General features: G+C 32.3%; 1 protein-coding gene across 2 annotated transcripts in view; it reads left to right on the top strand.

Annotated features, from left to right (window-relative positions):
- LOC124538569 (protein doublesex-like) overlaps positions 1-25,794 on the top strand; it is a 156,653-nt gene that overhangs the window by 102,113 nt on the left and 28,746 nt on the right. Inside the window, exon 5 of one of the 2 annotated variants that reach the window (XR_006966985.1) lies at positions 11,012-11,141. Coding sequence is in view for 1 of the 2 variants with exons in the window: in XM_047115661.1 (XP_046971617.1) it covers positions 11,012-11,199 (188 nt within the window). In the remaining variant the exon portion in view is untranslated. Of the gene's footprint in view, positions 1-11,011; positions 11,224-25,794 lie in introns of those variants that run through there. The other variant, XM_047115661.1, reaches the window with a different exon arrangement.

Here is a 25,794-nt window from a genome sequence, read left to right as displayed (position 1 = left end):
TGACAGTGTTGTCGTTTTCGATTTCGGTCACGACACACAATCTCAACATATACATATAGAGCGCATGCGCAGGACCAACAGCTATACGTGCTTTCCGAGGCAAGCAATGGACACTTCCAAGTTCCAAATTTGAATTTGTTACTACGAATTTTTGGATAGAAAACTTCAATAAATTTTAATCGACTCATCCTGGGGTTCAAGCCTAGAAATATTCGATGTATGTATATGACCCTATTTCAAGCCACTACAAATAAATTACAAACAAAACGAAATGAAAAAGAATTAACAATTATCGTTTTATAATTATTAATAGAACTCTTAATGATTTTAACTTATATCTTAAAGAAGATAAATAAACCGACTACAAATTACTCGCGTAGCACTTGATTAAGGCGTATTAGTTTCCGATAAAATCATCATGTAATCACACAGTACACATGCCCTGAGAGATTTTTATTATTCCATACATCAACATTAAAATAATTATATCCAACCTTCGTGATAGAGTTGCTGCTTGAAATGCAAATTTCAAATTTATGGCCGTAAAAAATGACCAAAAAAAACCCGCTGTATCAACTCAGGGCTTCTGCGTGATTATTTATGATTGAACTTTTTGAAATACGTAAAAGATTTATCTGTTTCGTAAGGTAGCACGGCGTTGTGTAATGGTGAAGGTTTTTTATTTTTTCATTTTGTAAGAACTGCCAAGTTTGAGTGTGAGACGCGCCTCTTTGGTTCCGTACCATAATGTGTCTCTATCGTACCCAAAATTAATATTTTTTTTTAGTTTTTCGCATAAAGTGTTATTATGTATATTAAAGGAACTTGCTTATAGGTTGTTTTAATATTGACTTATATCAAGCCTCATCAGGATTTATTGTTATTATTTATTAAATAATATTTCTAAAAGAACAGTTAATTGTATTCCAAATAATAATATCGTACGTTGTTTTTAGTATATTAATATTTATTTAACTCCTGTTACGCCGGGTTTTCATATAGTATGTAAATACAAGCAAATAATTAATAACTTTGCAACAGTATCATATTATACTAACAAATTTAAAATATATTGTGTCGAAATACGGATGTAAAATATCAACATACAATTAATTATGTTAAGTATAATACTTGGCGCGAAACGTCGCATTGATGTCACCGTCCAAAAAGATTGACCGTTAGTATTTTCAAAACCAGAACTAAATATAACGATATAGACCGATTAGAAGGGTCATGTTAAAATGGCTGATATCTAATACTATATACCTATACAAAGTGCGGCACGTGGTAGCTATTGCATATGAATCTATTTCTCGTATCAATGATACGAGAATTACACGCGGCAAGGTTATATTAATAACGAAACGTCATATGTAAAGCGATTTAATCTGTAAATTACAATCATATTGATGAGTGATAAGGTTTAAAATTGTCTGTATCGATATGTAACGTAGATAAAATTAAATTGCATTAAATATAGAGTTAAGATTTAAATATGCACGATAACTTTGTAACAGGTCGTTGCATGGTTTATGATTAGACTTCCTTGTTTGTTTATGATATTATTGCAAGTTTGGACGATTTTCTTTCTAGATTTTTCTATTTATTTTTGTTCGAAACATTAATAATACATTTTTTCATTTCTTACTGGAATTCAATGCAAAGAAATTACAAATTACAGAAAATCTTTATCCATGTAGCTATATGTATTTATGTCTGCATATTGTTCCTTCGCTTTTAAGTCTTAATTAATAATCCAATTAACCTCAAAGTACTGGAATTAAATAAAGTAGTAACACGTGTAAATGTTTGACTGTTAGGGAATTCTGAAGTCTAAGCTTTGCAGTTTATCCCCACTGCTCCAATTAACATTTGACTCGTGTAGGTTTCCTCACGATGTTTTTCTTTGCATGATAATTGATTAGTACTTGAACTCGCAATCCTCAATAATCACGTGTTCATACAAAGCAATCATGGGAAATACTGGTTAGTATTTGGATATTATATTTGAAAATACATAATTAACATAAGAATTAATAAAATTAAATGCTTAAATATATACAAATATGAACTAAAACTAGTTGCTATATAAACCTTGACCGCATGGAATGAAATACTAAAAATACTGCTTAGTATTTCGATATTATATTTAGCTGACATACTTTTGTATTTTAAATGATAAGAAAAGGTAACTACTGAGTTTCATTCCGAATTTGTGGTAGCTTCACTTAATATATTTTTGTATATGACGATTCAAAAGTAAAAGCCTACTTGAATAACGTATAATTTGATTTTCGATTAAATTAAAATAAACAGGAAATGAAAACTCACTGAGTAAATTATTTGTAATCAATTTCTTTTATTATCTTAATACTGTACATGCAAAACAATAAATACTACAATAACATAGATCAAGCTACATTAAGCTGCAGAGCGTAACGCCCACGTCAGTGTCATTACAGATAAGCACTGTTCCTATTGACTTTTCTTACATTATATTATACAATATATACATAGTCTATGTACGTCCAGGATTACAAACTCCTTTTCGAATTATGAAAAATCTGTATATATAAAAATGTATTTTAAATTTATATTTTTAAATAAAGAATGTTGAATTTCTAACTAGACGACCTCCATGGTCGAGTGGTGTGTACACCGGTTTTCATGGGTACGGTACTCAGAGGTCCTGGGTTCGATTCCCGGCCGAGTCGATGTAGATTTCCATTAGTTTTCTATGTTGTCTTCGGTCTGGGTGGTTGTGGTACCGTCGTTACTTCTGAATTTCCGTGGGATATAACATCACGCCAATAGTGTTCAGCATCTGTTTGTTACAGTTGATTGTTTCTTGAGATTATTTCGATTCTTCTCAAGTCTGAGGTGTTAATTCACAATGTGTTCACTTGGTGCTAGGTCTTTGTACAATCCCGTCTCGGTACCACCCACTCATCAGTTATTCTACCGCCAAATAACAGTACTCAGTATTGTGTTACGATTTGAAGGGTGTATAAGCCAGTGTAACTACAGGCACAAAAGACATAACATCTTAGCTCCCAAGGTTGGTGGCACAATGACGATGTAAGGAATAGTTAATATTATATATAGCTTCATTGTCTATGTGTGATTGTGACCACTTACAATCAGGTGACCCATATGCTCGTCCGGCAAACTATATCATAAAAAAAAAATCCGAACTGTTGGTACATTTTTGACGTTTATATACAAACGAACAAATAGCAGATATCATTTGCTGGCATTATTCCGCTGGCTCCTCTGATCCGGTCGCTTGCTCTATTATTATAGCGATTACAATTTATACACGTGTAACATTATAGCAATGATAAACAGTCACGAGCCATTCATGTTTATTTTATTATTTATTAATCTTTGCTTTCTAATTACATCATAATATGTATCATATTTACATATCTCATTGCTAATAATATGTTTACCTAACCTTACAAGAATCCTCTCTTCATAATTGTTATATGTCTGATTGGTACTTTATTGATGTTAATTGCAATGAATTGTATCTAATTTTATTGTTTTACATTTTAAAAATGTCATATAAAATCGATTTTTACAAACTCGATACTTGAAAATATATCGATTTACTTTATGCGACATGTTCATGAGTCACGGTATTTATTAATGATTATATATCTCTATTTATTATATGACATAAACATATATTATAATCAACTTAGTGCTATTAATGTAATTTTATATTATATTTTTAATGTTTTCTACTCAAAAACTATTATTAAATTTAAAAAAATCTGAGAATTATTATTTAAAATATTTAGTTACTTATAGAGTCAAGCTATACTTATATTAAAAATAAAGCCTATATTTCGCTATGTCGTGGCCAAACTCAAAAAATTACGAAGACTTTTCAATAAGTACTTGAAACCAATCCATATAACCAATTTTAAATTATATATATTTTATTTATATTTTTAAATCATTGAGTATTAAAGGGGAAAACTTTGAGTTGTCGATAACTGTAAACACGCTTTACCGACTACATAGTGCGGTCGCTAAAGCACTGAAATTGTCGATATATTGTAATCCAATTACATGGTATTACTACAACAACTAATTGTCCTTAGTCTATTATTTGCGGCTTCCTGAGCCTACTAATGTTTGGCTAATTAGTTGCTAAGTAACTTGTATTTCTAACGAGCTTTAATGTTTACGAAGCCATAATAATTTTTATTCATATTTGTTGTTATAACTTCACTGAAGTTCTTCAGTTTAAATCCATACACCGTTTATATGTAAAGAAAGTTCAATAGTTTTCTATCGTTCTTTTATCGTTACTTCTGATTTTCCATAACACAAATGCTTTAGCTTCTTACATCGGGATCAGAGTAATGTATATGATTTTGGCCAATATTTATTATTATTATTATTTACACAGCTGTGATCACAGTGGCGTGCTATTGAAGAGGCTATGTCCAGCAGTGGACGAAAATAGGCTGTTGATGATGATGATTGATGATTATTATTTAATATTTCACATGTTTATTTATCCCTTTTTCGAATAACTCAGTGTTTTAAGAAAACATGCACATGTAATCGTGATGATATAATGTTGAATTCAAGAGTATATATTTTTATTTAAACATATAAGAATTAAATAATGTGTACGTGCTAGATAATGATGAGACATATGAATGATTTTTATATTCTTATAAGAAAAACAATTCAAGGCAAGCAACGCCGCGTGCTTTCGCCTCAATTTATATCTTGTACCGGTCATAAATTGACACCTGACTTGAGGCAGGCATCGACGGCGTCATTATAAGCCTCCGATCGAGCATAAATTATGCACCATCGTATCATTATCCTTAATTTATTATTCATATGAAGCGTTTAGTATGTTTTCACCTATACAATGATTGGGATTCGTTTTTTAAAAATAAAACATCTCTATTTTAAACTGTGTTTCCGCGGATTGGTAGTATTATCAATAAAGAGGCTGTATATATTCATTTTCATAAGGATTAACTCCACATTCGATTATGCAAAACCGAATACAGACACCAACGAATAAGCTAACAAAAGCATTTGACGATATACAACTAAACTATATTATATATTATATTATTGGAATGTTTCCTATATTAATATTTATTAATTAAATTTTAATTATTCACGTTAGCACTCCGCCAATTATTTTGTGCGTTATCTCTCCGATTAGGTCAACTTATAAAGTGTTGCCATCCCATGTAATTACATTAAATAGACAAAGCATCTTTGACATGTACATACATGTGTAATGACTTCTGATATGATATGATATGAATGTTCAAAAATAAAGGGAACTAATTTGGTCCATAAATCGAATTAAACACATCAAAAAAGAGAAAGGATCTGCCCACGTCGGAATAAGCGCATCGGTTTCATGCTTGCACACGTTTTACACATATAGACATGCTCAAGCTCGCGCGGAAGCAAAAAAGAGCACAATTTCGCGTTACTGGGCAATGCTTTATCTGAGGATTTATAAATTGAATTATAGACGCGATATACACGCACGCTCGCGCACATATGTAGGTACGTTCCTGCGTTACTTTTTGCGCCGACATCCGCTCTGATGCCCTTATGTGTGTGCTTTATTAATTTCAGAATTGAATTTAATAATAGATTTAAATAATATTATTAAAAAAAGTAATTTTATATAAACGATAAACTGTCAATTACACGGCATATTCTTCATTGACAGTGATTACACAAATAGTTTGAGAATTCAAAAATTTCTTTGCACTTACGAGGTACCGAGAAACGTATTTAATTTAACAGGTTTAATCACAAAATGACTTTGCTCGGATGGAATATTAAACAGCATTCTTCGTCGAAATTCTTGAAAAGTTTAAACGATTTAATTGTTAGTATAGATAAGGTCGAAGCCACCTGACCGCCTCACTGTGACAGGAAGGCTGACTCGTTTCTTGTTCAGAAACAGCCTAGCAACCAGTAACAGTTTTTTTTTAAAAAGCCTGACTTTTTCAACCACAATTCCTCATGGGATGCTAGGCTTCTTTATAAGTTTATGGTATCAATCTCGCTACCGCAGTGAATTTATCTTGTCACTTGTACTAGAAATCGTAAGAGAAATTTACATAGCAATATTTCATCGAAATTTTTAAACCATTAACCATAAGTTTCTTATCGTCGACTATATGTTACGCTCGTGACAAATGCACTTCACGTAAAATAATTACACTGAATAATATTAATATACATATGTATATATAATAATACGACATCACTGAATAACCGACGATCAAAATTGTGACGTCACATCCATCATCACTATACGTACAAAGCTTGGTCTGTGACGTCACTTTTTCGATACTTTTGGATACGAGTAATAATTACTTAAACCATCATTTAAAAAAGTACCCCTGAAAATTTAATGTACCTTTTATATGTACATATATACATATGTGTTGCGTGTAACTAATAATTATGGTCATAGCAAGTTCACACAAATATATTTTATCTGATAATAGAGGAGATAACTGAATTAATTTTTCATAATACTGGATTATACAAATATTAACACACCTCATGTGCGTAGTTCTAGGGTTAAAATAGTACCCCAACTATTATAAAATTTAAAACCATGTATAGGAAAAAAATGAACAATCAGTATAACAATCCTTGATATCCCACTGCTGGTCAAATGTCTTCTGTCTATGGAGGAGAAATCTTCTCAGATGATCTGCATTTTCTATCACTAAAACATCTCATTAAAACAATTGTTGTAATGTATTTCTTATCACGTACGTGAACCCAGGCAAGATACCGTTAGTAGCTGCCGTATATTAGCTGTAGCTTGCCTAATGACTTACGAAGAAGTTCGTTTTAAATAGCTATGCCCATAGTATTTAACTACTTCGATAATCCGAGTAAATGAAAGTCTAAAACCTTTCAATGAAAATAATTAATAAGGTAAAAAATATTATAATTACAAGATTTTATATACAATTGAATATGTAGAATGTCTTGGGCACTCAATAACAACAACAGCAACAGCCTGTAAATTTCCCACTGCTGGGCTAAGGGCTCCTCTCCCTTTGAGGAGAAGGTTTGGAACATACGTCACCACGCTGTTCCAATGCGGGTTTGTGGAATACACATGTGGAAGAATATCTATGAAATTAGACACATGCAGGTTTCCTTACGATGTTTTCCTTCACAGCCGAGCACGAGAAGAATTATAACACAAATGAAGCACATGAATATTCAGTGGTGGTTGCCTGGGTTTGAACTGGCACCCAATAAAGTCTTACCATAAAAAAGTATCGTCAAACATGAATCAAAATGTATAATTCCACAGGAAGCTATACTAAATCAACTTGCAACTAACACTATACATTTGTTAATGTTTTTTTTTTAACTTGTGATAAAAGCTTGTTATAATACGAAAGGACTCGCAACAACAATACAATTATATTTTACGTAAAAAAGTAGAATTCATTGTGAGCTGACCTTAAACGCTGTTACTATGCCAGCATTATATATATAAAAACTTTTTCGTTACTATAAAGGGGGATAAAATATATCTGACGTGTTTTACTTTAATTAAAAATATGTTAACCTTAAAAAAAACTCTTCTTTTGTAATCAATGTTTATTCAGTATAATTGCCCTTATGGTCCAACTTAAATATGTGTGCGCTTAGGTGAAACTAGTTCGAATTCCAATTATAATATTTGACCCTTTCGTGTCATCAATGGAATTGAATAAAGGCTTTCAAATAAAGTCCCTCCTTCGATTATTTGTTTAGGTAAAAGTTTAAAATTAAATAAAATTAACATAGATGTCACGATGACAGAACTTTTCAATCAAAATTATATAAAGACTTATTCCTGACATATCTGAACTATCAAATTCTATTTATCTGTCAAAATCAAATTATCTAACTGTCAACATTAATCAACAACAGCCTGTAAATTCCCACTGCTGGGCTAAAGGCCTCCTCTCCCTTTGAGGAGAAGGTTTGGAACATAAATCACCACGCTGTACCAATGCAGGTTGGTGGAATACACTTGTGGCGGAATTTCTATGAAATTTGTCACATGCAGGTTTCCTCATGTTTTCCTTCACCGCTGAGCACGAGATGAATTATAAAGACAAATTAAGCACATGAATCAGCGGTGCTTGCCTGGATTTGAACCCGCAATCATTGGTTAAGATGCACGCGTTCTAATCACTGGGCCATCTCAGTCACTGTCAACATTAATCAAATTTATTAAATTTTAAAACATAGTTTAATATAAAATCACACAATGTTACTTACCAATATATAAAGCAACATTTCACACATGGGAAGTATAATAATGATTGATTAATAAATTGTTTTGATTTAATCAGTGATTAATCGGCTGTTAGTTCGTTTTGACACAACGCGGGTCTCTGATCACTCTTTTCGAAATTCGAATTTAATCAATAAATTCAATCTGACGTATTTGTCTTATATTTGACGTTTAAAAATGCTAAGTTAATTTAATTTACTTTTGAACTGAACGTAAATAAGAGGTGGAATTTGTTTGTATGTAGGTGGTAATAAAGGTTTTATTAGTAAATTGCCCCGTGCAAAACCGAGGAGGGTCGCTAGTCTGATGACCAACGACTTTTCGTGCTTTCCAAAGCACGAGAGCGTAACGCTCTTACTAAGATAAATCTGAATCTAAGTCTGAAACTTTTGTTGTCAGATACACGTCGTTATTTTTTTTTATTTCAAATTGCCCGAGGTTTCAAATTATGAAAGAGGCAGATTGACAACAGGTTCTAGCGGCAAGTGGTCACCACCTCCCGTAGACACCAATATATGTACATTAACCATTCCTTAATTAAACTAAGGTATTATGTCTCTTGTGTTTGTGGGTAATCATCTACTCACCCTTCAAACAGAACACAACAATACTAAGTATTGCTCTTTGACGGTAGAATATCTGATGAGTTGGTCGTACCTACCCTATTTTTCTCACTGGAAAAACGCATTACGCGCTTCTCCCACGTGATGGAAAGTTGACACTCCCCGGTTCCCTGGATATCGAGTGCGCCCAGGTACACCGGGTTGACCCACTAAAAAACCAGCGGTACCCTCTCCGTCTTTCGGCGGGCCCCACGGGATCGCTTACGCATGCTACCGTAACGACCTGACGGTCGGCCTGCCTATGCGGGCCTCTAACATCTAGGGAGGATTCCCGGGAGGTGGTACCTACCTTGGTAGACTTGTACAAAACGAACACCTACTAAATTTAACAGGTATCAAGTTGAAATATAACACGTATTTAAATTTTAGTACATGTTTAAAGTAACGCCAAACTCAATATTGAATTGAGATAAAATGACGGAAATTTACTTTTTACAATGATTACGTGAATTAATTATTCATGCAAATATATTAAATAGTCCTCTCGTAATGAAGGGCAGGTTAACATTTAAATTGTTCCGTCGGTTACGTTTAATACCGAAGATGTACGAACAGGTGAATCGCGTGATGATAATGATACAGCGATCTGTATTACTCGACATGACATTATGATAATGATAATAGTATAAAACAAAGTCGCTTACCGCTGTCTGTTTCTATGTATGCTTAGTTAAAGTTACGCAACGGATTTTGATGCGATTTTTTTAATAGATAGATTGATTCGAGAGGAAGGTTTTTGTATATAACAAAAACAGCCTGTGAATTCCCACTGCTGGGCTAAAGGCCTCCTCTCCATTTGAGGAGAAGGTTTGGAACATATTCCACGCTGTTCCAATGCGGGTTGGTGGAATACATATGTGGCAGAATTTCTATGAAATTTGTCACATGCAGGTTGTTTACCTTCACCGCTGAGCACGAGATGAATTGTAAAGACAAATTAAGCACATGAATCAGCGGTGCTTGCCTGGGTTTGAACCCGCAATCATCGGTTAAGATGCACGCGTTCTAACCACTGGGCCATCTCGACTCTATATAACACATGGAGCATATAGTAAAGAAACGCTGGTAATTTTAGAAGTTTCTAATGTAATGTCGAAAATAAACAAATTCTGTTGTATATTATCAGAATTGTATGCGAAGCCGGGGCGGATCGCTAGTTATCTTAATAAAAATTTGGAGACATATTTGTTGCGTTAATTGGGTGATGTATATTCATTGGTCTGAACAGTTAAAGTCTTATTGAATGAAGGTACACAAAAAATTAAAGAGCTCGTAGGTACGTGCGAAAGTAATTATTGATATGACTTGTTTTAACACGCAAAGACAATTAATACCCGTTAATGCGTTGCGAAGTTATGCTTCATTCATTCACTATTTAAATAAAGGACAGATGACGGTTCAAGTGCGATAAGCATGGAAGAAAATATTCCCAAAAAAATTTTCTTTATGACTCAAACAGGTTCCAAAATTAAAACGTATTAATTTAATTTTAAAAGATCTCTGAGGTTGTCGCTATGCTTACCGTGATGTGCCCTTCCTTAAGTATACATGTCACCGTAAGATTACAAAATTCGTGAGATTTCAGTTATTGACTAATAAACAATTCAGTCTGACGAGACAGATTGTAATCTATCGAAATATGAACCGAATCATATTTCACAGTTCACAATATTTCGACAGTTTACAATCTGACGAGTGATATTGTAATCTAACCAATGATGTTCTAGTAAACAGATATGTCATTAACGCGCAAAAAGTGAAGACTAGAAAACGTCCTAATTGGGACGTTTGCCTTTAATCGTTTTCATCATAATTATGCCAGTAATACGTTTTGCGTAATTAAAACATCTAGTTATACCTTTTACTCAAAGTTTTTATCAAGCTATCCTTTTCACTTGTAACGAAATGTAAAATAAACGGTCCCAGGCGCGGCACACTTTCTTCTGTTGTTTAGTATGGGTATAACATATCTGTTTATTAGAATATCATTGAATCTAACGTATTCTGTTATCTTACGGTGACATATATATCGTATGTTAATGGGAGTGTACGCTTGCAGCACATTGGGTGGTCCACCAGTGGCAGCTGTACGAGCGGTCGCTGTGCTCTCTCCTCGAACTCCAGGCGAGAAAGCGCACGTATGGTGTGTGCTGTTCGCCGCGGTACGTGCTCGCGCCGGAATACGGGCCACACTTACTACCGCTGCCGCTCGCCGGCCGCCACTCGCCACCACCCGCGCACTTGTAGCGATGCGACACTGCGCCACGTCAGGTAGGTCTGCCTGAATCAAACCCGATCCGCTTCGTAATGCTTCGTCATAAATTACAATTTCATTTACGTAACGTACTTTTTATATTTCATAAGTACGTATCGTCTTTATAGGCAGTAGTTAATCGTAAGGCTAGCTGCCTCGAAATTGTGACGTAAGATATTACAAGCGAATAAATTTGTGACTAAAATCAAAAATACCAATGATTATATATATGATAACACAAAGAACAGTTAGAATATATTTGAACCAATTATTAAAGAAGAATATAAATTTCTAAACGATGTATTAAAAATCGCCCTATAACAGAACTCATTGAGATAAAAATGGATGTTTGCAGATTATATATAAGAGAGCGAGAGCGTTTGCTGCTTAGAACTTACAATTTCAACTTTAGAGAGTAACCATGGCGAAAATCCCTCAATATTGAAAGATAGATAAGACAGATAACACAAACCTATGTTCTTAAAAACCTTATTAGTTCATTTTTAAAATATATAATTTGTTAATAAGCGATAAAAAAGTATATTCCATTATTATCCTTCTTCATGCCGTCTTCGATTTCGTACTACTTAATTATAAATGCAAAATGACTGGAACCCAATGCCACACAAATATTCACACTAGCAAATCCATTATCTTTAAAAATGAGTTTATTAATAAAAGAAAAGTTTCTTAAACACTCAGTATTTTTTCAAATAGTGTGTACACAACTTTTATTTTCATGCATAACATACTAAAAATTACACTAATAATACAATATACACTCACTAAATATAGTATATGTAAACTACACAACACAATAAATATACATAATATTCTTAGCTACTGTTATTGACTAATAAACACTTCTTAAACAATACTGGCAACTAGTAAAATAATTTAACGTATTTGTTTTCAAATATTTAAATATAGAACACAATGACATTTAAACTTGCGAATAGGATATTTCAATTTCATTGCATTCGTAAATTATAACAGAAAATAACACCTGTGACATCTGAGCACAAAGGAAGTTGCCACCGAAACATCTTAACGACATCATTAATTCGGCTGCATGATAGGTTATAAAATCTTTCGGTGATAACAATAAAGCTAGACGTGTAGCGTATAAAGACCACTCTCCTTCAAGTTATTACTAATAAAATAGTGCAAACAATGCCGCGCTCTACGACGGGTAATAGTAGTACGGCTCAGTCCCTAGGTCATAATCTCTGAGGTGACATTAAATGTAGCTACAACGCCCATCTCAAACTGGTCACGTATTACGAAAATAAAATTATTTTAAATACTAGTTCGAAATTTAAAATTTGTAATTCTTTTTTATTTTTTTTAATTCACTACAGCCGCAAGACTAACGCAATGAGTCATAGTACATCGATTCGATAATCGAAATACAACAATAAAATTAAAAAAAAATCGATTCCAATGATTATTCATAATCATAATCGTTTATTTCACATTATGCTGCTTGTCGATCAACTGAAGACTCGATGGTACCCACATAACAATTAAAATTGTTAATTGTAATTTAATGTAATGTAACTTTATCTAGATAAGCAGAAAGGTTAAATAATTATCGACTTCTCATTAAAACATTGTATAAAATTCCTCGTATTTAAAAATAAAATGGATAAACTTATTATATCTCTAAATATGTAACTTAATAGACTATTACTTGAATCTACGATGGTTTAAGTGAATCTTAATTAGACATAAGTAGATTCGTGACTGTATTCCCGTATCGCTTAGATTTTAAATAGTTTTTATAGTTCGCGATCTAGTGTAATAAAGTAAATGAAAAGACGCGCTATTTTCTAGCAATTGTATTAATTATCATTTCATTTATTTCCTTTCAATGAACTTTAGGTATAGTACGACACAACTTATACGTAGCATCGGCAAAATTCGTAAAATCGATCATATCCCAATTTAGTATCCCAAATTATCAATATTTACTTCTTATATGAATATGATCTTTACACACAAACGTAATAACTGACGCGGGAATCTATAGCGATTTTTTTGAACTTGCTATACTACATCTATAGTACACGTCTTTTTTATATGGGTTTACATATCTACTCGGAGTATTACTAAATCAATTTGGTATTGTCTCAATTTGGGTTTGGTGGCTCTAGGTTTGATTCCAATTCGATATAAAAGTGATGGGCAGTTTTGACAGCAGTAGATTTTACATATTAATTTTCTTTATTAGATAGCAACAATGACCATGTGTGTAAAATTTTGCTGTTATATACTACATGAATAAATAAATTATTCAAATTTTCATATATATCAGTACCGTATCAGGCATATTTTAGCTCGTATAATTATGTACATATGTCACAAAGTTTGACATAATTCCTTTCTTATGAAGAAGATTCATAATACTATTGTGAGTTCTGCACATATAGTTACAAATTTACACAAAGTTTTCTGTAAAGGTAAACACAAATTAAGCTGATAACTTTCAAGTACTTGATCGCTTTTGAACCTCCGAGTTGCGACCTTCGCTGAAATACACGTGTACTATTTACTATGTAATATATAACGAGTCGCTATGTTGACATTGGCACAATGTAATCAATGTACTCATCGTCCATATACAAATGGTAACACGGGGTATGTATTAACGTTAATTATATTTTCAAGCCTATATACATATAACTAGCTATATTGCTGTAGCCTAAGTTAGACCTTATTACATCAGCTACATCATCATATACTTGGTGGTAGGGCCTTGTGCAAGCCCGTCTGGGTAGGTACCACCCACTGATCAGTTATTCTATCGCCAAATAACAGTACTCAGTATTGTTGGGTTCCGGTTTGAAATGTGAGCGAGCCAGTGTAACTACAGGCACATTGGACATAACATCTTAGTTCCCAAGGTTGGTGGCGCATTGACGATGTAAGGAATAGTTAATATTTCTTACAGCGTCATCGTCTATGGGTCATGGTGACCACTTACCATCAGGTGGCCCATATGCTCGTCCGCCAACGTATACCATAAAAAAAGCTTTTTGCGAGTGAAAGTCCTGTCAAAATCGTCCGAGCAGTTCCATATATAAATTTTAATTAATCAAACGCCGAATGTTAATTTTCTGTAACAAACTGTTTTTATTTACACACTAAGTTGAAGCATTTCAAATGCGAAGGGCGAGATTCGAGATCTGTCAAATTTTGACATTACTGTATAAAATACGAATTGAATAAATTATATAAACAAAAAGAAACGACTATCTTCTAATGTTATAAAAATAATCACCGGTTTTTAAACGTATGTGAACATCTTAATTAAGTATACATTTGTCCCAAGAGGTAGACTTTTCTGACGCGGTTTTATTAATGATATCATTAAAATGGCTCTTGCTGTCATTGAGGTTCCTGTTTTTTTTTAAGTCTTGGCAAAAGATATGTCAAACTGAGACTAATCCTATGAAAGCTGGTTGAGCCGTATTGTAGAATACTACGTGCGTTGACACATCGGCCATATTAAGGATCAGGGCCATGGTACTTTTTTTAATTTTCGTAGATTTCTGAAAAATAGCAGTCTTAGTTACTTACAATATGAAACACGTATAACCAAAACTATTATCGAAATTAGTGGATCATTCATGGACCGGGAGATGATAATGACCAAATATTTTGTCATTATCATCTCCTGGTCTATCAGCTAACGTATTGGACAACATACCGTATTTGAAGAAGGCCGTATGTGTCAAAATATTATTGAGTATGCGTGTATATGTCGAAAACTTTAGGCTTTATTTTCACGCAGCCTTTATTTTCTTCTTCCTAAAATCATCCCATTTATTAAACACGATGGTCCATGGTATATAGTTTAAGTTCACACCTTTCACTGTGTATCAGGGGCCATTAACACCCATGACCCATATGAAATGTAAATTCCTGTATCCTTAAGTATTGATTTGAATATAATTCTCGTTCGTTAAAACTTAGTACACCATTAAAACAACTCTAGCTACCAGTTCTACATAATACCGTCTTTAAAACAAGGATACTGCCGGCACGTTGGATCACGTAATAAAACTACCGGTGAAATATATAGCTATCTCGCATTTTCACGCTCGTAAACCAACGTCAGAAAGGGACGGAATTTTTTATAGCTCCGCTTTTCGTAACAAAAACTTTTATTGCGAGCTACTCGTAAATTATACGCGGACTTTACGCTGGAAAATTTTAAACATTTTTTCGTTTTTTATGCATTAATTTCCTTCTGATTAATATGTCTTTGGAATTATACGATGCCTTTGAAACCAATTACATATATTTTCTTTTATGACGTCACGTACGTGTTGTCGTCGTAAGAATGTATCTATCGCTATCTCTTTCTTATAAAATTAAACAAAAAGAGACAGGAAATATTAAACGATTCAAATATTTAGTATTAATGATTAAATAAAATTAAATATTTATATATATAAGTTACTAAATTATAATTAAATATTGTAATTTAGTAACTTATAAATAAAAATAAAAATATTCAAATAAGGTTCAAATTTCTTTCTCCTTTCTCTTTTTAATTCATATTTCTGTAGTAAATAGTTAAATGGCAAATTGGTATAGACAGACATAAACTTACCCACATCATAATAACATGATAGGCTGATAAACAACTTGAAATTGATGTCAAAATGTTCCTAAAATGCCTTAGACGAAAACATTAAATAATTTTTTCGATAAATCGTAATGCAATAATTTTACAAATTTTTTAGATTAATATATGCGTAGTTCATTTAAATTAAAACACATTAAAAAACAGTACAGAAAGCTGTTTTCAAAATTATTCCAAACAAAAAATAAAACTACTATATAAATAAGTTAAACCTACATACAATATATTGTTACTCCAATGACCTACCACAAGCAATGGCCCCTTTAAAAATGGAACTCGGATACAAGACGAGACGGTCGTAAAAAGGACCTCTTAGTGATGTGCGTAAAAACGTCGATAAATTAAAAAGGATTAAAGTAAATATTCCAGAAAGTATACAAGTAAATCATTCTGCTAATATTTCCAAGAATATGTCAACTCTTAAACTAAATTTTACGCATACAATTCCAAATAAGAATAGCTGAAATCTTCTTACTACTTTAAACCTAATCATTCCAAGTAAACTATTTTATCTTTAAATTAGTATACTTTGTGGTAGGGCTTTGTGGAAGCCCGTCTAGATACGTACCACCCACTTCTCAGATATTCCACCGTCAAGCGGCAATGCTAAGCATTGTTGTATTCGCCTTTGAAAGATGAGTGAGCCAGTGTGCCTACAGGCACAACGGTTATAAAATGTTAGCGTCTAAGGATGGTAAAACATAGGCGGTGTAGTGATGACCACTCACCATCAAATTTACTCGTCCAAAATCTCCTTGCGAATTAATTATTATTTAATGAATAATTATTATAAAATTGTAATAATCTCCGCCTTTTTAAATCAAGGGGAAGGCCCATCGTAATGACTCTATTTATCTGCGCAGAAGTCAAAACTCTAGTCCCTACGAGCAAATACAATGCCACACGATCGAGGATACTGTTAAAGTGACGTTTAGTAATTGACACTTGTATGGCCTCATCAAACAATTCATTTATGTACATTTGCGAGCTATTGTTAAATAATAAAATATCACATTCGATTAGTCTCTGTAAAATATCGCTACTTACTCTTCTGCACGCAATCGATAATGTGGCACAACCCTATATATTTGATGTGTCTACCGATCGTAAAACTTTTCGCGCGTAAACGTCACTGTTGACATTAGTAAGCAGCTGCGGCGCTGCGTTAAGATCCTTTGTGTTGCGAACGTCTAATAAATGAATTTATTTTATCGCTTTTTCGCTAACAAATCTAAAAATGTAGTGCCGTGTTACACAAGTCAACGTCTTTATGGTTTAAAAAATAAAAATAATATTTTCTGTAGAATATGACACATACTTATTTTATTTTCTAATTAACTTATTAAGTCAAATTCTATTCTAATTATGGTGAATAATGTTTTTTGCTGTTACTCATTGTGTTATATTTGAGCGTTTACGAATAAATTACTAACTATGATTAAAACTTGCTACTTATAAGGCTGTATGTACAAAATCACCTTTATTTATCTGTCCGTCGGGCCTGACATTATAAACTTTTTAAATAGTCTTATATATATAGTATGCTCTTTATGTAATTTTGATACTGTTTGGAGACACTCCAATCCATTTCTTTTTAAACAGCTACAGTAATTTAGGAAAAGGAAAAAATTTCAGGCATGCTGATTTAACGTCGTATTTTGATGTCATTCAAAAAAGTGATTTATCACAACCAGTTTATATTTGCGCATTAAATAAGTCTGTCACATATAATTAAATCATAATTAATTCGCTGGCGGTCTCTCGTCAGACGGATTAGGTTTCGGGAGAGGATTTTGTAAAATAAAACTAATCTTGTAACTAAGGGTGACAAAATGAAACATTATATCTATCATCAATAAAAACAGGTTCTTGGGATTTGTTTTGATAACTTAAGCAATCTATATTGTCTATATTAATATTCTAAATTTGAAAGTAACTCTTTCTGTCTGACTGTCGCTCTTTCAATATCAAACCTCTGAATCGAATTTGATGAAATTTGATATGAAGAAAATGTTAACTCCAAGAAAAGACAGGCTACTTACTACTGACTCGAGTGAAGCCACAGGCAGCTGCTAGTTATTTATAAATCTCGAATCGACTACATAGACAAATGTTAAAATTAAGATATTAATAAAGTACAAGTCCCAATAGATTAATGACTCGTATTCTTTTGTATATGAAATTTTAACCAGTTCTTACCTAACAATGCATCACCAAGCTTTTGAACTGAGATGTTATGTCTCTTGTACCTGTAGTTACACTGGCTTGTTCATACTATGAATTACTGTCTGGCAATATATATTATGTGTGAACGGTTCCTAATCAGATGTTGATGATGGGTTTGCACGAAGCCCTTCTACTGAACACTATCTGTAATTATTTAAGGGTTTTGGCCATTAAGGTTAGTTCCAATAGGTTTCATTTGCTACTTATATCTAGTACCTTTATTGAAGTAATAGTCAATGTACCAATCTCTTAGCTACGAGCAGTTACAAATCTTTACTAGTTTTTAAGTTTAGATGCAAATTTTTTTTTAATTGAAATGATTTTATATTACGTCATAAGCAAAATTCCAATCAAAAATCATAAACGCATCACATTTTGAATATCGAACATGAAAATATAAGAAGAGATAAAAGGACTAATTAACAATGACGTTGCATTTTTGTCCTCCTACAAATAACGTAAAAAAAAAATCCCTCTTACATACCGGCTACTCTCGTTTGCGGGGTTAAGTTGCAACGTTTTGCATAAGTTATACGAGCTACCGCTTTCCCGTCATAACGAACGTGCAACTGAGCAAACCTGTTTTTTCGAAGCTAATTAATACTTGAGAGTATTACCATTCTTAAAATTTTTACAACGTGTATATCAAACTATTTATCAGGTATTATTTAAAAAAAAAAAAGTCACGCTTGCAATTATAATCTATTTGACACATGACGAATGCGTTCCTTATTTAAATAAAAAGTAAAATTACAATAACAGCACTAAAATAAATTTCTTTGCTAAACAAAAAAAAAAACAAAAGTCGTTACAACATTTATGCGAAGTACTTAAGCCTATCTTTAAAACGAAAACGTTTATAGCTTTATCTCTTAGAACTATTCGAGCTCTAAAATCTAGACAGACACCAGCTCGTCTACTGTCGTAAAACGTACTTAAAATAAGCCGTAAAATATTGTCAGGCTGTTTAAATTTATCCGTGGTGCAGACACCAGATTTAAATGAAGGTTTAAGATCCAATCAGGCTATATATATAACTTTAATTGGCATTTTTTAAAATAAGAACATCAGCCATATATTTTTAATATCTGTGTAAAATTAAATTTAAAAATATCTCGTTTTTAATTGGAAAAATCTTTGTACACTTAAAGAAAAAGTTGAAGATAGTTTATAATCAAATATGTGTTATATTTACAATTTAGAATAATTCAAGATATTATGGATGTAGAAATGCCATTGATGTCTGTCATTTGTCTATTTAAAATTCAAATAACAATGGATGCGCTCATGACTTTGGCAAAATAATCTGTGCCCTCTCGGCACAACTGAAAGCCAGAAGAAAGAAGGTTACTCTTTTAAAACAAATGACTCTATCCTGTGCATCACAGGATTTATGCGTTTTATTGTCGTCAACGTATATTGGGTCGGTATGACTCAGTTAGGAAAATTCTTTTTGGATTTCACATAACGTCCAGTAGGTTACGAACTTAGTTATTTGCGTTCAAAGAGCATACTTTCTCATTTAAATTACTACATTCTTATTTTTGACGGTATTTGGTTATCAATACTCATAGACATCAACTCCTTACTTCAAATATGCGCCACTTGTAAATTAAATTATGCCTAAAATACCATGTATCATAGTTCTCAAGTAGTGTATTGAAAGTTACCATGAATTTTGAGTGTGTGTTCCGACTAACGTTTCCTTATAATTTGTTTGTTTCAAAATATAATTTATATTTTATGCCAGAACACTAACACGAGTAATAAAAATACGTAAATATGTCATAACCGTAATATAAACAAACTTTACTGCTTCAAGCTGTCCTCGCGCGTCTAACATTCAAAAGAGCTATGAACATAACAAGCTAGTCACCTAGTTGATTTTATTGATCACTAAAACTAACTAAAATAACATAATATTCCAATTGTCATATAATATTACTATTTAAAAATATTCGTAATTAGTTGATTCTTGAGGCTTCTCGGTTTGGGGTGTAAGTTGTCAATTTGAGGGTGTAAATTAGTGTTAGGCAAAAAAGTAGCCTATGACCTTCTTTCGAGTTCAAGTTTGCTTTCACGCCCAGTTTTAAATTATTATTTTTTATGGTATATGTTGGCGGACGAGCATATGGGCCACCTAATGGTAAGTGGTCACCATCGCCCATAGACAATGACGCTGCAAGAAATATTAACTATTCCTCACATGGTTAATGTGCCACCAACCTTGGGAACTAAGATTTTATGTCCCTTGTGCCTGTAGTTACACTGGCTCACTCACCCTTCAGACCGGGACACAACAATATTGAGTACTGTTATTTGGCGGTAAAATAACTGATGAGTGGGTGATACCTACTCAGACGGGCTTGCACAAAGCCCTAACACCAAGTAAAATATATAAATTCGGTTCAATGTTTCGGTCGTGAAAGAGCAACATACAAACAGAGTTACTTTCACATTTATAGTATTACTATAGATTATGTTTCTCTAGCTTTTGAGGGAGGGCGGGGTCTAGATACCATTCCAGTAATATTGTTATGTGCATGATTGCTAAATCTTTACTTTTTAATTTGCCAATGATACTTCCATATTGAAAAGTCTTTAAGTCCTTTCTCTGACATCATTCTCTCTCTCTGATCATTTCAGATTGTCATCTCTACGTTGTATGCTAATAAGGAGTTATAGATTAGTATACGTGTATGCTTCGCAATAATATTTATGGTCAAAAATCAATCAAAGCAAATAAAGCTAAAGATAAATTAACTTTTAAAATAAAAACCAAAATATCATCATGGATGTGTCATATGGAGTATATAATCATTGGACATAAGTTTGTTTACTATTATTTCTCTTATGCATATATATAAATATATATCTATAAATATTGTACTATAATACGCATCAATATTAAATGAATGTTCATTCGAAGCAATTTATGTCTTATTACGCGTAAATAATTATAACCTGCATCAGAACACGCTCGTGGTTCGCACCCAGAAATAAAGAAAAACCTTCGTTATTGATAGGTTGGACCTCCCCAGATACATTCGTAGCAGTTTAAGCAGTTATTAAGTAATTTGTAAAATCGATTCAATTTTATAACGACGTACGAAAATCATAACATAGCATTAAGTTGAATCTACAAGTTGAATATCAAGGTAGGTCATGATGACTTGCTTTTAGGGTTCTTTTATAAGCATTCTGTATAACATTGGTATAAATAACAGAGACTAAAAACTTAGAAAAGAGAGAGAGAGAGAGACATTGGGGATTTTTCCCTATATAAATATAGATCAACACATTGTATCTAGAATCAATGATAACTACGGGAGATAGAAGATATTGTTATCGTGAATATATTTTATTCCCGTTCGTTATATAAACTTTTTGTTATGATTCCATTTTCAAATCACTCCAGGCGATAAAATACACATTAATTCGTAATAATACCGTTAACCTTTAAGGGATCGCAAAGTGCAGGTACTCTGTAATTTGGCTTGCGGACTTAAGGGGTCTAATTTATTGCTTCTCACATAAATCTCGTGGAATCGTGATAACACATGATTCCTTCAATTATTTCCAATAATAGCAGTGTCACTACCATTTATATTTTCATCTGATACTTAAAATGATGGATGATTTCGTTCTTTGTTTTTTGAATAATCAAACTTTTTTTGATGTTCATTGAATTTAAACTTGGAACATTGCTCGAATGACCTTATAGTTTTTTTTTATTTGTTTTACATATGTGTACATTGACTTTATAATAAGTTTTTTTTGTCATTTAGACAAAGGCAAATAATTAAAAGTTGATGGGATACATAAGTGACAGAATAAAGCCCTAACGGAAAAAGTCTATTGTAGGATTAAAAAAAGTCGCGCAGAAACCAGAATACATCACGTACCGTATGTAATTACAGCAAGAATTAAAATAATAAGACTGAGTTTATAAATATTACTTCAAGGAGGTTTATTTAAAAAAAAATCCTTGCAATTTTTTTGCTGTACGCTTCAGTCTCTACATGCTCTTACAACAGGATCCTAGAAAACGTTGAAAAATGTTCAGTTGTACAATTTTAAAAAAATCTTTAAAGAATTCTTGTGTGGTAACATATACTATAAAACTAATTTAATAAATGATTATTGGGAGTAAAACGATCGCTTCCCGACCATTCCCTATACATATATACGTACATATATGAATTACTCACTACATTGTTGTTAAGTCTGGTATTTCTTTCCGAACCAATGATAACCAAAAAAATATAATCAACAACTAGATATAATGATTTTACATTGAACATTTAACCTATGACTGACTGACATGATATTTCACTTGAGCTAAAAAAAATTCTGACAAAGAATTCAAATTATATATTGTTACCAATTAACATAAAATTAAGAGTAATCAAGCATAACGTCATAACTCAATACAATTATTAAAATACATACAACGTTATATAATATTGTTTTGAGTGTGAATTCAAAACATATTGTTAAATGCCAATACCTACCTACCTACCTACCTACCTACCTACCTACGATATACCTACCTACGATACATGATTGTCTGCTAGTTTTGCGTGTCGTGGGCACTAACGGATATGTTCTTTTTTCAAAAAAAAACTTCTTTGATAATAGCAGTCTAGACTACAGCAAATTGCTGTTTAAACTACGTCATATGAAATTAAAAATTAACTAATAGAGCATTTGAAAACAAAACCGAGTTTTCCCCGTTGTTAACCGAATGCTGATTTAAATCAGCAAGCACTACTAATTTCTTTGAGTTTTTTTATACTAATTTTCCTATTATTCTGTGTTATAGGAAATATTGTTATGAGTGAAAATCACGGATAGGAACAGCGCTGTTGAATAAAATTCAAACCTAACCTAGTAGGATATGTGATTTTTTTGTCTGTGGATGATTTGATGACAAAAATTAATGCATTATTATGAAACAGAGCCAGTTTACTTCGTATTTTAAAGATTAACTACTGAGATAAAATTTCAATAGGAACCTAATATAACATAATAAGAGCGACCTCACATGAATTACAAATATTTTATACTTATTGATATATTTTTAAACTGATATCGTTATGACAAGCCTCAAAAGAAAGAACCGATAAGAGCCTCTTGATTGACCTTGATTGTATATAAAATGCCTTTGTGAATATATGTTTTTAATTTATGTTTCTAACCATTTCATGCTCAACGAAGGAGACTTCGTATGGAAACCGCGTGTGTCTGATGAAATACTGTCCAATCTGTATCCACTTATCTGCAATGGACGTGCACGATGAAAGAGGTTCTAAGTCTCCTTAGCAGACAACGATACTTTCTCCAATATATAGATAATATATAAACTCAGCTTCATTGTTCTAAGATATAAATTAAAGTCTTAAGTTATTCTATATGTTACAACAACATGTATCGCTTACTTCCTGTCTTAAATAAACTATGCATTCCCATTTTTTCTATCATTTAAAATCACGTTCAAGACTCATGATGGTGCATCAGATAAAATGTGAACTCTTTACCAAGGAGTTTCAAATTTAGACGAAAAGCACTTTCAAGGGCTTTATGCTTATTTATAATATAAAGCTCGGTGGCAAAGGTAACTTACATCCTTCCTAGACTAGACGCTGAAAGTTCGAAAATTACTGTTCGAAATATAAATTTTGATCGTTTTAATTATCTAAATCTGCTTTTCTTAAAATTGCTGATTACTAAATATGGACGTGTAGTATAGTTAGTGTAGTTTAGTTCGGTATAAGTTAATTGAAAAAACTACCGGACACGAAACGCGCCTGAACTGGTTTCGCTCGCACATGACCGCTTTTTATCTTCGCAACTCACAAGAGCTTCATCTACCTACGAGAAAGAGTTGTGCCGTATCTTATTGGCACTCTTATTCTATATCGAAATCGAATTAAAAAAAAAAAACATTTACGTTAAATATCAAACAAAACTTGTCTTAAATCATACATGTATACTGAAATATTAATTTTAGAATTGAAATTTATTCATTATTAATCTATAGTACTGATATAAATATTTTACGCAATCTAAATAAATAAATTAGTACGCATTAAAACTCCTTTGTCTTTTATCAATATAGTAATTAATAAATTAATCATAACAAGACTATAATTATATCATATGCGGTTTTTTTTATAAAATAAGCAGGCAACTGCAATTGGTCAGAGCCGATATAAAATAGCACTGCAAAGAGTATTGACCGTTCCTTAATTCGCCGTTGGGCGACAACCTTGGGAACTAAGATGTCATTTCTCTTATGCCTGTAGTTACACCAGTTCACTCACCCTTCAAACCGGAACACAACAATACCAAGTACTGCTGGTCGGCGGTAGAATATGTGATACCCAAACAGGCTTGCTCAAAGCCTTGCCACCTTGCGCTGTTCGCAAGTTAAACAGTTAGCTAATAAAATAATATAATTAAGATAAATGAATGAAAGATAAACACGTATATATAGTCTGTGATGTTTATTTTTATAATTTTAAAAATAAAATCATAAACGTAGATTAAAAAAGTATTTACTACAAATGTCAGAACAATCAAAATATAAGGATCATAATATTGCTATCTTTATTTTTGTGTTACAATGTAACGAAAACAAAAATGATAAATTAAATTATTTATGTTGTTTGATCGAATTATTTAATTTCATTTTAAAAATTAAAAAAAATCACATTATAATAAACGTTAGGATTTGGAACGAGGTACTATTGCGCTGTTTTTTTAAAAAAGTTACTAAAAATAGACAGTTCTTTTTTATTATTATAAATTTAACAGATAATAAATGAACGTGACGAAGACTTACACTTATTTCGGTCTGGCTCTCATTCAGCAAGCGTCTGGAGTGTATCGCGTTAATGAACGATATTCTAAATTTAAAAAAAGTTTGTAATGCGATTTATTTTTTCTAGAACACATAAAATGTGACAACATTTTATTTAACCTCGGATATTTGAAAATTGTTATGGCAATATTTAAAATTAATTTATGATAATTAAATGTTACTGAATCTGGATCACTTTGCGCTCATAATCGAAGTTGTCTTTCGCCTACACTACGTTATCTATGCCCCTCATATATCAGTTTTACTTAGTTCTCGTTTAATATTCTCCAATACTAAGCTGCATATCGCGAACTCGCATTAGCCGTAAAATAGCTTTAAATTATACCAAGTCAACATAAAATCGAGACTTTACGACCCGAGCGGAATCCTCGCTCGAACACAATATCGATATTGAAAAAGACGATCGGATGTGCGCCCACACTATTTTTTTGGCAAAAAAAATACTAAGGTAATTTGAAAATCGAATTCTGCAACTGGCGACAAAATTTACTAATTTTTTTTACGTGTGTATTCTGTAACTTTTTTGTCACATACAGCCACATCTTAAAAAAAGATATATTTAAAAAATAAATCCAACAGAAATGAAGAAAATTTGATTTTAGTTTTCAATAAATCTTTAATATATCCATTTGTTCTTTCTCGTATCAAATGCAGTTTTGAAGTTGGCGGTAATGCTTATAAAAAGGATAGCGGATAGCATTCCAACTGCCTTCTTTGGTTGTGTAAACGTTATTGCAACAAAGTTGCAAATATAGGGGGCCAAGATAACTACCGTTAGCGGTTTTGCTTTATCATACTTAGAACTATGTTATTTTAAATTTT

This window comes from Vanessa cardui, chromosome 20, assembly GCF_905220365.1.
Source record: "Vanessa cardui chromosome 20, ilVanCard2.1, whole genome shotgun sequence".
NCBI lineage: Eukaryota > Metazoa > Arthropoda > Insecta > Lepidoptera > Nymphalidae > Vanessa > Vanessa cardui.
This window is presented reverse-complemented; position numbering and strand designations above follow the sequence as displayed.